A 12648-nucleotide genomic window follows, 5' to 3' on the forward strand; every position below is an offset into this window, starting at 1 on the left:
CACTGCGGCCGCTTTATCGCGGTGCTTCGCATACATTAAAGCCCAACAGCCCTATTGATTTTTGCTTGTTTACTTTACTCTCTCTCACTGACATTCTCTGCTCCTGACACGTGCACTCCTTTGAAGAGAAGATATATTTGCATTCTCTTAATTGTGAGAAAGAACTGTCATCTCTGTCTTGTCATGGAGCACGGTTTAAACTTTTGACTAAAGGGTGTTATTTCATGTCTAGAGGGCTCTAATAATGTTAAAAAACGTATTTAGAAGGTCATAAACAGGTTTTCTATGCTCTAACTGCGAAAATATTAGATTTATAAATAAAGAATCCTACTTCGTGGAAATTCATTTATGTCTGGAGCGGATTAACCGCAATAAACGAGGGTTTACTGTAGAAATGTGCGGAGAATATTTATAAACAGTGTGGGAGAGTTTCTAAGGGCTTAAAATATATAAAAATAACCATACAAACATATGGTTTCTACTTTGCGGATTTTCACCTATCGCGGGGGGTTCTGGAACGCAACCCCCGCAATCGAGGAGGGATTACTGTATATCAAAGCATTCACATCCGCACATTTTAATCCACAGATTTGCTTTAGGCAAACGATGCTGGAACATATGTAGGCATAATATTATTCTCAACAAACTATCGAATAATGTTTCTAAAGTTGTTTATTTATTGTTGAAGAAAACGGCACTGTAAACTCGTAGGTTTTCTTGTGAAAGAGAATATCGCAATGGTGACAACACCGATTCATATTTTGAGAACGAATGTTCCACATCAACAGAAGAGATCAGCAACGCAATGTAAACTTTAGTAAGAGCTGTTAAGCGAGGCAGTCTGTCCTCTAAGGCATGCCAAAAAGCAGTGATATCAGCTGGAATTACTTCACGAGATGCTATGTCCAGATAAGCTTGCCATTCATCTGCTGCAGCCATTATTGTTGGCACTGATGGTGCATGATCAGCAAAATTCTTCAATAAGAGTGGTAGCTGTCGTGGATCAAATATTCTGACAGATCTGAATAGGTCTATTGCCGGCTGTTTGGTTCGCACAAAATATTCTTCAAGTTTAGCAGCAGCATTGTGCTTTGCATCTTCACAGCTGCTGGTTGTAATTGGAAATCCAGATGATTTCAGGCAAGACGGCAAGTCAGACACTTTGTTGTAGACATCGATAGCCATGAATGACTGTGCCTCAAAAGAAGTCTGAGTGTTCATAATTTGCTGGCAGTGCACAGATACAAATTCAAGTTCAGCTCTCAGCTCGTTAAGTTTATCAGTACTTTGCAGCAACGGTGACAGCTTCTTTAACTGGACTGTAGCTCCACTGTGTTCGATTTTAGTAGCAACGAACAAGATATTAATGAGATGATGCAATAGGCTAAAGAAAGAACTTAAAGAAGTAATCAAAACTAATCATACTAATATCAATATGCCTCAAATGGTGAGATTTCATTCAGATTTGGTATTTTCTGCGGCAGTTATTTAAATTCCGAGGCGTGGCGTTAAATTCCGCGGGCCGTGGTAAATCGTGGGCCCTAGTCACCATAGTCATCTATTATATCAGAAATTTTGTTATCTCTGTTCTGCAGGAAAACATGAGATTAATGTTTTTCTCAGCCATTGCTACAAGCTACATGGGGAAAGAATGATATAAAAATATAATTTTGAGTGTACTGTTTCTTGAATGAACCACAGAATGATAGCCAACTCCATGGGGTAAGTATTATACAAAACGATATCATTTTAGGGTGGGGTATTCCTTTAATGAGCCTGGTGATTTGCTACATTACACACATTTCTCTTCTCTTTCCTTGATCTCTGGTATAAATATACACATAGAAATATTGTCCATTTAATAATGGAAACAACTGCAAGAGGAAAGTATAGGCACACATACTGTAGCGACCTTAGTCAGCATTTCACAGGACACAATATGTGATCCTGATGTCAATCATGAAGTCACACAAGTAAGTTCACTTCAGGCTTGGCACCTGTGTCTTCAGACACAGCAAAATCACCCGTGCTAAGTTAACACCTGATATGTTTAGACAGAAAACAGTCTTTCTGTACATACACTTTAAGGATTACTTTAACACTATAAGAGTCCATTTGACTTCAAAATGTTACATAGTATATTGCATAGTGGCTTTCTTGGTCATCATGCTTGTTTGATGCCAATGAGCATGTGGATCCACCAGTTGGCCTGCACGGTCCAGCCCTGGTTTTCACAAATGCTGATCTGATGAAGAAAGTGCTGCCGGGCAGATTCCTCCTCCTTCCCAACCTGCAGTGCCTCTTTCAAGTATTGGATGTCATCTCCACAGCTGAGCTCGGGAATTCCAGTTAATCTCATGAGAGAAAAAAGTGTGATCAAGAGGTTGGAGTGGGCACGAAGGTTAAGGTAGGCTTGGATACAGATATCCTGTTGGGTGGAAAGGTGTAGAACTGAATAGCTCATTGAGAGACATTGGACGTTTCCTTTGTTATGACATTAAATTATTTTATACAGGGGTGGGCAAAAGTAGGTTTACAGCTGTTTATATGGAAAAAGACGTAGATTATTCTTGTAGTTTACTTCGTAATAGCAATAATAATAAGAAGAAAAAGAAGACAGATAAAACAAATAAATAATACATTAATTAATAAATAAATAATAATTGCTGAATAAACTTTATGTTTCGATTACTGAAAACTGTAAATCTACTTTTGCCCACCCCTGTATACAAAGAACATGAGGAGATCATTCAAAATCTTTACAGTGCAGAAGCAACAACAACAACAACTACATTTATTTATATAGCACATTTTCATGCAAGCAGTAGCTCAAAGTGCTTTACATATTAAAGAATAGAAAAATGAAAGACACAATTATAAAACAAAATAAATCAACATTAATTAACATCAAATAAGAGTAAGGTTCAATGGCCAGGGGGGACAGAAAAAACAAAAAAACTCCAGATGGCTGGAGAAAAAATAAAATCTGTAGGGATTCCAGACCATGAGACCGCCCAGTCCCCTCAAGCCCCCTTGAACCAGACTCCATTCATATTTGCAATCTATTTAACCCTAAAAATGATGCAAATTAACACAATCTCACCTTGAATCTTTGGAAGTAAAGACTGGATTTCTTGTTGACTCTTCCCATCATGTAAAGAAAGTCTGGTGTGAGGACAAAGGGTACCCTCTCTCTCTTCACTCCCAGGAACCGTTTGGTGTTTCCCAGAATGTGCCCAAAATCGATGTGAAACAGGTTTCCTGGAATAAAGATTATTCAGTTCAGCTTTGGCAATAAGATCGAAATAGCACCATTAATCAATAAATCACACTGGGGGTCTTAGAGATGGATTAACTGTCTTCTGTTAATGGGATCAAAAAGAGAAATGATTCTTACTCACTGGCAGCAGAAAGTGAAATGTCTCTTCACATACCTAATTAGTAAACTCCATCTCCTGGTGCTAGACAATGACTTTCATGTCACCCTCAGTTCATGACTCTCTTATTTTTCATCACTCAGTAATTATAATACTTCAGCTGCCTAGCTCTTTGGGCCCATTGCTCAGTTTTTTTGAGACACCAAGTTTGTGTACGTTTACTTTTTATGTGTTTACTATCATTAAGTACTTTTCACTTTTACTTTTCTAAGGTACCAGAAGATAAAGTAGTGGTTAGAATGTCTGGCTCTCAGCTCTATTGTCCTGAATGTCTGTATGTCTGCTTTGCTTTTTCTCAAGGTGGTTCAGTTTTCCTCCCGTATCCTAAAGCAGTGTGGATCAGGCTAATTGTCCATCTTTGAATGTGTGGGATGATGTGTGTGAGAGTAACTTATAATGGACTAGATTCCCATTTATGACAGATTACCCCATGCTCCCAATGCAGCTGGAATAAGCTTTTGTGATCTTGATCTTGATTAAACAAGCTTAACGATGGACTTTGACTTGAAGAGCTGGCTATTCAAAATTGCATTTGTTGCTTTTATTCATCGTTTCATGGTTCTGTGAGGCAGCAGCTAACAATAATAACGTGATGACATTATACCATCTGTGTTAATTTCAATCAATACTTCTAATCGATGCCCTTCATCTTCCTCTAATGGCTTAAACAATTACCCAGTCACAGACAGGAAACTCGTCAAGCTACGACCTAATTAAATGCAACCAACCACAACGATCTCTCCTTGCTTTTCCTTACACGTGTATGGAATTGTCCAGTAGGATATTTAAAATCTGCTGAGTTGCATTTTCATTCTTCCTATATTAAAAGACTTTGTAAACATTACATTACTGATAAAAAAGAAAGTCTGGAATGAGAGCAGCACTCTAAATACCCAGGCTCAAGTATCACATTACAAAGGTCTTTTGTTTTCACGGCTTACGTGTAGTTCCACACGGCACCACAAGGTGGTTCCAGAGAGTATCAGCAAATGGTTAACCATTCACAGCTGTCACATCAATAATGTAAAACCATTGCTGCCAAAATGATTTAATTATTGTAATTGTTATTGCTGAAATGTTATAAATATACTCATAACGAGTTTTAAATTAAATTGTTAACTTAATGTTGGAGATTATCCATCTGTTCCTTTTTCAGTACTTCAGAAATTATAGTAATGTCAGTAATAAACCATAGTATTTACTTAACTGTCCAATATATAAAAATATAAAGTATGTTTTAATTTTGCAGCTATGTGGAAGAAGGAATGGCTGCCTGTGGTGTTTCACCCGCACTGTCAAAGCCGAGTTCAAATTATAAATTAACAGTCAGTGATGAAAGCCTGTAGACAACAAAGACATTCAAGAGCAGCCGTAAAGAAAGTCATGGCTAAAAGACACCTTAGGTTTGGGTTTGCACAAACAAGCTTCCACAAGACAAGCCACTTACCTTGCTCTGTGATCATAATGTTGTCATTATGGCGATCTCCGATGCCCAGCACATACGTGGCCACGCAGTATCCAGCACAGGAGGTCACAAATCGTTCCATCGCTTCATAGTACTGTAAAGTAACTGAAAAGATGAGTGCTGCAAAGACTAAATAGGCTTTTCACTGCTGTTTACAAGCTTGCTTATTTCCATGAAAGCAACTTCAAAAGGCACTCCAATATGTACAAACACTACAAATGAGCAAAAGTGGGACCGTCTGGACTGACTTTTTCCTCAGTAGCAACTCATTATTACAAACATATAAATTAATGGTTAGCAACTGTTTATCTGGTGGTGTTCTGACGAGCAAAAATACAGTGTGTTCAGAAGATACTCAGACCCCTTCACCTTTTACACATTTTATTGTGTTGCATCTTGTGCTAAAATCATTTAAATTCATTTTTTTACCTCATCAAGCAATACTCAGTACCCCAGACTGATTTTAGAAATGTTTGCAATTTTTTTTACAAATAAAGAACTGAAATCTGACATTGATTCAAGTATTCAGATCCTCTCCTCAGTCCTTCATTAAAGCACCTTTGACAGTGATTGTGGCCTGGAGGTGACACACTTGGATTTCGGGATTCTGCAGGTCCTCTCGAGCTTTGTCAGGTTAGATGGAGACTGCTGGTGGACAACGATTGTCAGGTCTCTACAGAAATGCCCGATTGGGTTGAATTCTCGGGACTGGCTGGGCCTCTCAACAACATTTACAGTCTTTGCTTTTTGCCTCTTCTGTCTTATGGCCATTGCCATGTTGGAAGGTGATCCTTCTACCCAGTCTGAGCAGGTTTTCATTATGGTTATCTGTATGCTATGCTCTGTTGAGCTTTTCCCCAACCCTGACCAGTGTACCAGTCCATGCCTCAGAAAAAAAACCCAACAACATGATGCTGCCACCATCATACATTATCATTGGAATAGTATTGCTCAGGTGATGAGTGGTGCCTGGTTTCCTCCTTTACACATTACACTTCAAATTCATGCCAAACAGTTCACACATGGTTTCATAATACCAGAGAATCTTGTTTCTTATAGTCTGTGGTCCTTTAGTTGCTCCTTTTGCAAACTCCAATTTGGCTTTCATGTGTCATCTGGCCACTCTGCCATAATGTCCTTACTGCAGCTCTGCCAGAGTGACCATCAGGTTCTTGGTCACCTCTCTTAAAAAAGCCCTTCTCCTCCGATTGTTCAGTTCATTCCAAACTAATTCCATTTAAGAATTATGGAGGCCACTGTACTTTTGGGAACCTTCAATGCTGCAGGCATGTTTTGTAGCCCTCCCCAGATCTGTGCCTTGACACAATCCTGTCTCTAAGCTCTGTAGGCAATTCCTTCAGCCTTATGGCTTGGTTATTGCTCTGATACATATTTCCAACTGCTGGACCTTCTATAGACACGTGTGTTCCTGGTCATGTCCACTCAGAATTTGGAAAAGGTGTAGAAACGATAATGAATATAATGGGGTGCTGCTGAGTAATTTTTCAAGTGTCATAGAAAAAGTGTTGGAATACGTTTGTCAAAATGATGACACTTTTTAATACTCCTGATGTGGGGAAAATTTAACTTAAACAATTTTTATATACGGCTGTAATGTGACAAAATGGGTTAAAAGTGAAGTGGACCGAATACCATCTGAAGGCACTTAATGTGCAGTAAATTATTAATAAATGTTAATAATTTACAAATTGGCCACAGAGGAAAATTAAAAGGGCAGAGTATAAAATCAGAATCTATCTATCTATCTATCTATCTATCTATCTATCTATCTATCTATCTATCTATCTATCTATCTATCTATCTAGCATATAGTGCCTTTCATATCTATCTATCTATCTATCTATCTATCTATCTATCTATCTATCTATCTATCTATCTATCATCATCTATCTATCGTTACAGATATTACAGTAAATGACAGCTCTGATCACTCTTGAAATGGTTCCAATGGATATTCTTTTATTTAACTGATCTAATAGATCACTGACATATAAACAGCCTGAGTTCACAGTGACAATTCCTGTTAATTGGAAGAACTGACCTTATATAGACTGTGATAATTTGTATAAAAAAGTTGTGTAACCACATTAACATCATAAACATGGAAAGGAAACTTACTGAAACAGTTATGGTAATTTAAGAGTCAATCTTCTTATCATTAGATAGAAACATACTTTGCGTGGATAATGCAGTTAAGCAAAGAGTTAAATTTTATTTAAAAAAATCATGTGATCTCAATGTCACCATCCTGAAAAGTCTTAGCTATATAAGAATAATAAAGAATAATTCATGAGGCTAAAACACAGAAAAATTTCCTTACACTATATATTTCTTATGGAAAATACCCTCAGTACACAAAAAATCATTAGAGTGATGAGCAAGACAGTGCAAAGTTTATTATGTGGAGTCCAAGAAGTTGTATTACAGAAATGAATACTGAGAACAGTTTACAAACCTTGCAATTTATGAAAAACACTATAAATCAAAAGCTGATAAGCTTAAAAGGGGCTATAAATATACAAGAGATAGGACAGCAGAATGGGAAAAAGCTTATAAAACTCGTAATTTGATAGATAGATAGATAGATAGATAGATAGATAGATAGATAGATAGATAGATAGATAGATAGATAGATAGATAGATAGATAGATAGATAGATAGATAGAAAATGAAACCAGGTTCTCTTCCCTCATGCAGCGTTCTATTCACAGGTCTTCCTCTAGGCTGCCAGAATATAAAATTGATTCTGCACTCCACACAGAGTGCCAAAAGCAACTAAGTTATCCAGTCGAGCCCAATAAAAACTTTATTGGCTCAAGGGATTAATTAAGCTTGTCATTGTAAGAATGTCTTTTCTTTCTCAGTTGCCTTGTTCAATTCTGAGCTCTGTTATACATAGTCGTAGATAGATATGTCTATATGTATGTATATATAGATAGATAGAGAGATAGATCACAGTATGTGGCAGTTAAAAGTTCCATAAGATGAATCTTCCATTTGGCTGAACAGCAATGTTCGGGTAAACAGAGTAGAGTGACTGCAGAGGCAGGCCCAATTTATCTCGAACACTTAAGGCAATTATTGCTTACACTTAAAAGAGTTTTAATCAGCAGGTACTGTGTTCATCTAGGTTTACTCGCTTTGACAAAGTTGAGTGGAGGCCAGGCTAATATCCATCTCCCATCTCCGGTAGCACATGTCAGTGTAAACCTCTAGGCTGGCCAGGGCTTTGGTGGCTCTTGTGATTGTGTTGCACTTTTTAAACACAGAGAGCTATCAGTAGTTGCATTGGAGGAAGAGAAGAGCGAAAGCCAAGCAGAAGACGACTGACTGCTGTTTTCAGACTTACTTACCTTTTCTTCTAATTCACACTTACTCTTTATCCACTCAAAAAGAGCATCATTTTTAAATGCCCCAGTGTTTCCTCCTTGATTCCTCTGCACTGCTGCAATCGTCACAGCATCCTGAGCAATTTCAATTACTCCTGCAGGACAAAAATGCAAAAGTCAACTCTTAGCTTCTAACTGCTGTATACAGGAGTTTCAAACATGTCAAACAAGAGGGGGTAGATTGGAATTCAATGTCTGCCACAACAGCAAAAACTAACTGAGTGTACATGGCCACTGTCACTGAAATATGTGCCCTGGCCATACTGTCTCAACCTCCAAAACAACTTGAAAAACATCACATTCTTGTGCTTGTTTGTTGTATTCATTTGTCCTTTCATACTCACCTCACAAGCTCATCTGCCATTCCCTGCTCTCCTGCCTCCCTTTTTTGTATTTGTGTCTTTGCTAGTCAGTCTTTTTGGTTTGACTGTTTCACAGGTTGGAGTTATGGGGAATATTAACTGCATTTTCACGCCATATAAAGCTGTCTGTGATTTGTTCACGCATCGATTGATCATAGGTTACGACTACTACAGAACTAAAACAAACTTGCCTAATTTTACTACTAGTCGTGTGGCTATCTATCTCAAGTTGGGTTGCAATCCATAGTTTAAGTAACACTGATTTAGATGAAAAATCCCGGTTTTATGATTTGAGGGTTTTGTACTCATTGACCACATCTTATTCCATTTTCCAAATTCTTATTGTCTTTTCTTATTTATTCTCTCACTGCCATTTTGTTTTTTATGGGCATCATCATTTTGGCTTATTCCTCAGTTCAGCAGCCATTGTGTTTATAACAACAGAGCTCTGTTGCTACCACAACAGAAGGTATTTAAATTCATTACACGTTGTCTCTTATGGTTGAAATTTTGAATTCTGAAGTAAAATCCTTTTTGCAGTGTTAGCCACCACAAAAATCTTTCAGGGTATGAGGATTGCACATGTTATTTGACACCGAGTTTGAGCAGCATATTGGCCTCAGTGTTTTGGTTGGTTTTGATCCTCTGGCTTCAACTTCTAGATATTATTTTGACATACGATACTCCTTTTCATCTCCTGGTCTCTTACGTTTCTTTTTCTTTTACCTCTTCATAGTTGCAGTACATTAATGTTATGATAGTTTTCATCAACTAACTCTATAAAGTAGACTTTCATATAGCATTTTTATGAATACCAAGTTGTTCCCAATAGATATTTAAATTAAATTGTAATTGCATCTTTTTCCATTTGCGTTCTGCCTTTCTACCTTTTCCCTTAAGATGCACAATAGTCTCATTTTTCCAAGGTGTTTCTGCTTGCTTGAAGCCATTTTAGGTTTAAGTGGTATAAGAGCTGATACTCTATAATTTCCCTCATTTCAAGGTTAAGATTTCCTACCAAATTGTCACAAGAAGAAGGGAGAATCCTATGAGAAATCAAGATTAATAAAATTCATAAATTTAATAGCAACTTCAGAGTTAAGATGATGCTTTTTCATCTTACACTCTGGATAGCAGAGGGGTAATTCTGTTAAGGCAGAAAAAAACAGACACCAACATGTCAGAGAAGACCGCATTAATTACTGTTAAACCTCAAAAGATAATTACGCCAAGATTATGACTATATCGATAAGTAGGCTCATTGATGTGCTGAAGAAAATTCAAAGAACTAAGCTGTGATAAAAATGATAGGGTCCTTGGAGTCAGTAACAACATCAGTATGGAGATTGAAATCACCAGCAATGAGAAGCTTATCATGTTTTATATTAATGAAAGACAACAAATTGGAAAACTCCTTGACAAAATATACCAAACACGGCCTAGGAGGCTTGTAAAGAATTAAGAGGAGACCTGGGCTTGGACAATTACATATACTCGTAACTCCTGCACACCCTTCCAGTTATATAAGGGCTGGGACCTGAGTGTCTCCATTTGCCTTTCTCATCCTCATATAGTTCATGGTATTCAACCTTTTGTTACTAAACATATTAACAATTTACCCAAAGTTTAAGTACAAAAAACATATCTTTACTTGAATGGTCAAAATGTTTGGAATAGATATCCAAATGCTACAAAAATGTAATTATACACAGAAGTTAATAAAACCCATGAGAAACAAAATATTTACAATAATATACAACAAACCAGTCAAATACCACCAGTGAGCTCACCGCTCAACTATTACAGAGTTCAGTACTGCTTACACTCTGGGGGTCCCAAACTGTAACTTGAGAGCATGGTGGCCAAAAAACCTAAAACAGAACAGACCCTTTCACTTGAGGTTTTACCTCAAACCAAATAATAAAACAAAGAAAAGAAAATAACAGACTGAACATATTTTGAATGAACTTCTTATGTGTAGGCCTTCCTCCAATTCGGTTTAATCATCTCTCATTTCATGACTTGTAGCTCCCCTAAACTCTGTGCCTCACACAGTCAGAAAACACCTCAAAACTGTGTCTTCAAGTCTCCTGTGTCTCCGACCTTCTGAAACCCTCGTTTCATCCTCCAGTGTATCGCTTTATTCTTCTCTTTGTTCTCTTTGCAGTCTCAACAGAATAATTCTCTTCCATTTTGCTCTCATCAAGGCAGATCAAACTGCTGGTTATCAATCCCTTTTTTGTTTAAACACTCACTTTCTGAAAATTAACTTTTGTGTGGCCACTGTTAACTGAATTGTTTTTTATCTTTCTCTTTGGCATTTTGATATAGCTTTCTTTTTCTTTTCTTTTTTCTCTTTGTTCCCTTTTCATCCTCAATGGAACACTTATTATTCTTGTTGAGCTCACCCAGACAGTCAAACTATTGTTTGTTTTTCCCTTTCTTTCGTTTTAGTCACTTCCTTTACCAAAATGTACTTTTGTGCAACCAACGCATACTAAATAATTTTTTTCCTTTGCACTTTCTTTCTTTTCTCTCCCCTGTCTTTCTCTTCATTTCTCTTCTCTTTCCTTTCTCTTTTTTCTTTATTGTCTTTTATTTGCTTCCTCCAGAGATCACTTTTTTCCTTTGTCATGCTCACCTAGACTTTCAAACTACTGGTTATCGTTCACTTTCTTTCATTTTAGACCTTTTTCTTCTCAAAATGTACTTTTGTTTGACCAGCAAATGTACTTGAGTTTTGCTCATACTTTCTCTTTTTTTCCTTTTTCATATCAGTGTTTTGCTGGAACTTTCTGATACTTCACGTGCCTATTTTACCAATTCCCATTTTTTGAAATTTTGTGAGTAGGAGTAACTTTGATCCATCATATCTCATTAAGGGGTGAACCCCTTAGGTCAGTTGATGTGTTATGAACAGCTTCAAGTCCTTCTGGTCATTTTGCTGAAGAAAGCCATAAGTTTGCTCTTTACCATAAAGGGTATAATTTCCTGCATAAAATAGGTCCAATTATATCCTAAAAATTAGGAGTGTTTGGGTTGAGAGAGACAAAAATAGGGAGAAACCCTAAAAACCTTGATGTCTTACATAACAAGACATCAAGATGAGTCGAATAGTATATCATATGTTGGGGCCTTCTCATACTAGTGAATTAGTATTTGCCAGACAAAAATAAATCTGAGGTAATTTCAAAGTGTTCTGAAGTAATTCTCTACTGATATGGACTGGGTAATGTGTTAGGAATGAAAGGATGCCACATCGTTTGATGGAAATGAAAATGATCAACCTACTGAGGGCTGAATTCAAAGACATCCTGAAAATCAAAGTGAAAAATGATGCGGCAGGCTAGTCCATTTTGATAAAATTTTGTTGCAGCAACTCCAAACTTACTCAGTAGTTTGTATGGCCACCACGTACTTGTTTGCAACATCGGAGAGGGGGAGGGGGTCCTGGTGATGCTCCTAATGAGATGACAGATGGTGTCTTGAGGGATCTCCACTGAGCTCCTGTACAGTCTGAGGTGCAACCTGGTGGCTTCAGATGGAACGAAACATAATGTCCCAGAGGTATTCCATTGGATTTAGGTCAGGCGAGCAGAGCATGGGGACCAGTCAATGGTATCAATTCCTTCATCCTTCAGGAACTGCCTGCATACTCTTGCCACATGAGGCCGGGCATTGTTGTGCACCAGGAGGAACCCAGGACCCACTGCACTAGCATAGGGTCTGACAATGGATCCAAGGATTTCATCCCGATACCTATTGGCAGTCAAGGTGCCGTTGTCTAGCCTGTAGAGCTCTCTGCGTCCCTCCATGGATATCCCTCCCCAGACCATCACTTACCCACTACCAAACTAGTCATGCTGAAAGATGTTACAGGCAGCATAACAATCTCCATGGCTTCTCAAGACCCTTTCACGAAAGCACAGGGTGCCAGTGGTGGACCTGACAATTCTGGTATTCTATGGCAAATG

General features: G+C 37.8%; 1 protein-coding gene across 3 annotated transcripts in view; it reads right to left on the minus strand.

Annotated features, from left to right (window-relative positions):
- Positions 1–1760: 1760 nt before the first annotated feature.
- Positions 1761–12648, minus strand: part of si:rp71-17i16.5 (phosphatidylinositol 4,5-bisphosphate 3-kinase catalytic subunit gamma isoform) — a 69157-nt gene continuing 58269 nt past the window's right edge. For 2 of the 3 annotated variants that reach the window (XM_039771704.1, XM_039771703.1), the window contains exons 8-11: positions 8277–8407; positions 4885–4996; positions 3104–3261; positions 1761–2428 (exon numbers count right to left, since the gene is read on the minus strand). In XM_039771704.1, the coding sequence (XP_039627638.1) occupies positions 2165–2428; positions 3104–3261; positions 4885–4996; positions 8277–8407 (665 nt within the window). In that variant the 3' untranslated portion in view covers positions 1761–2164. Of the gene's footprint in view, positions 2429–3103; positions 3262–4884; positions 5008–8276; positions 8408–12648 lie in introns of those variants that run through there. The other variant, XM_039771705.1, reaches the window with a different exon arrangement.

Source organism: Polypterus senegalus, chromosome 12, assembly GCF_016835505.1.
Source record: "Polypterus senegalus isolate Bchr_013 chromosome 12, ASM1683550v1, whole genome shotgun sequence".
NCBI classification, from domain to species: domain Eukaryota; kingdom Metazoa; phylum Chordata; class Cladistia; order Polypteriformes; family Polypteridae; genus Polypterus; species Polypterus senegalus.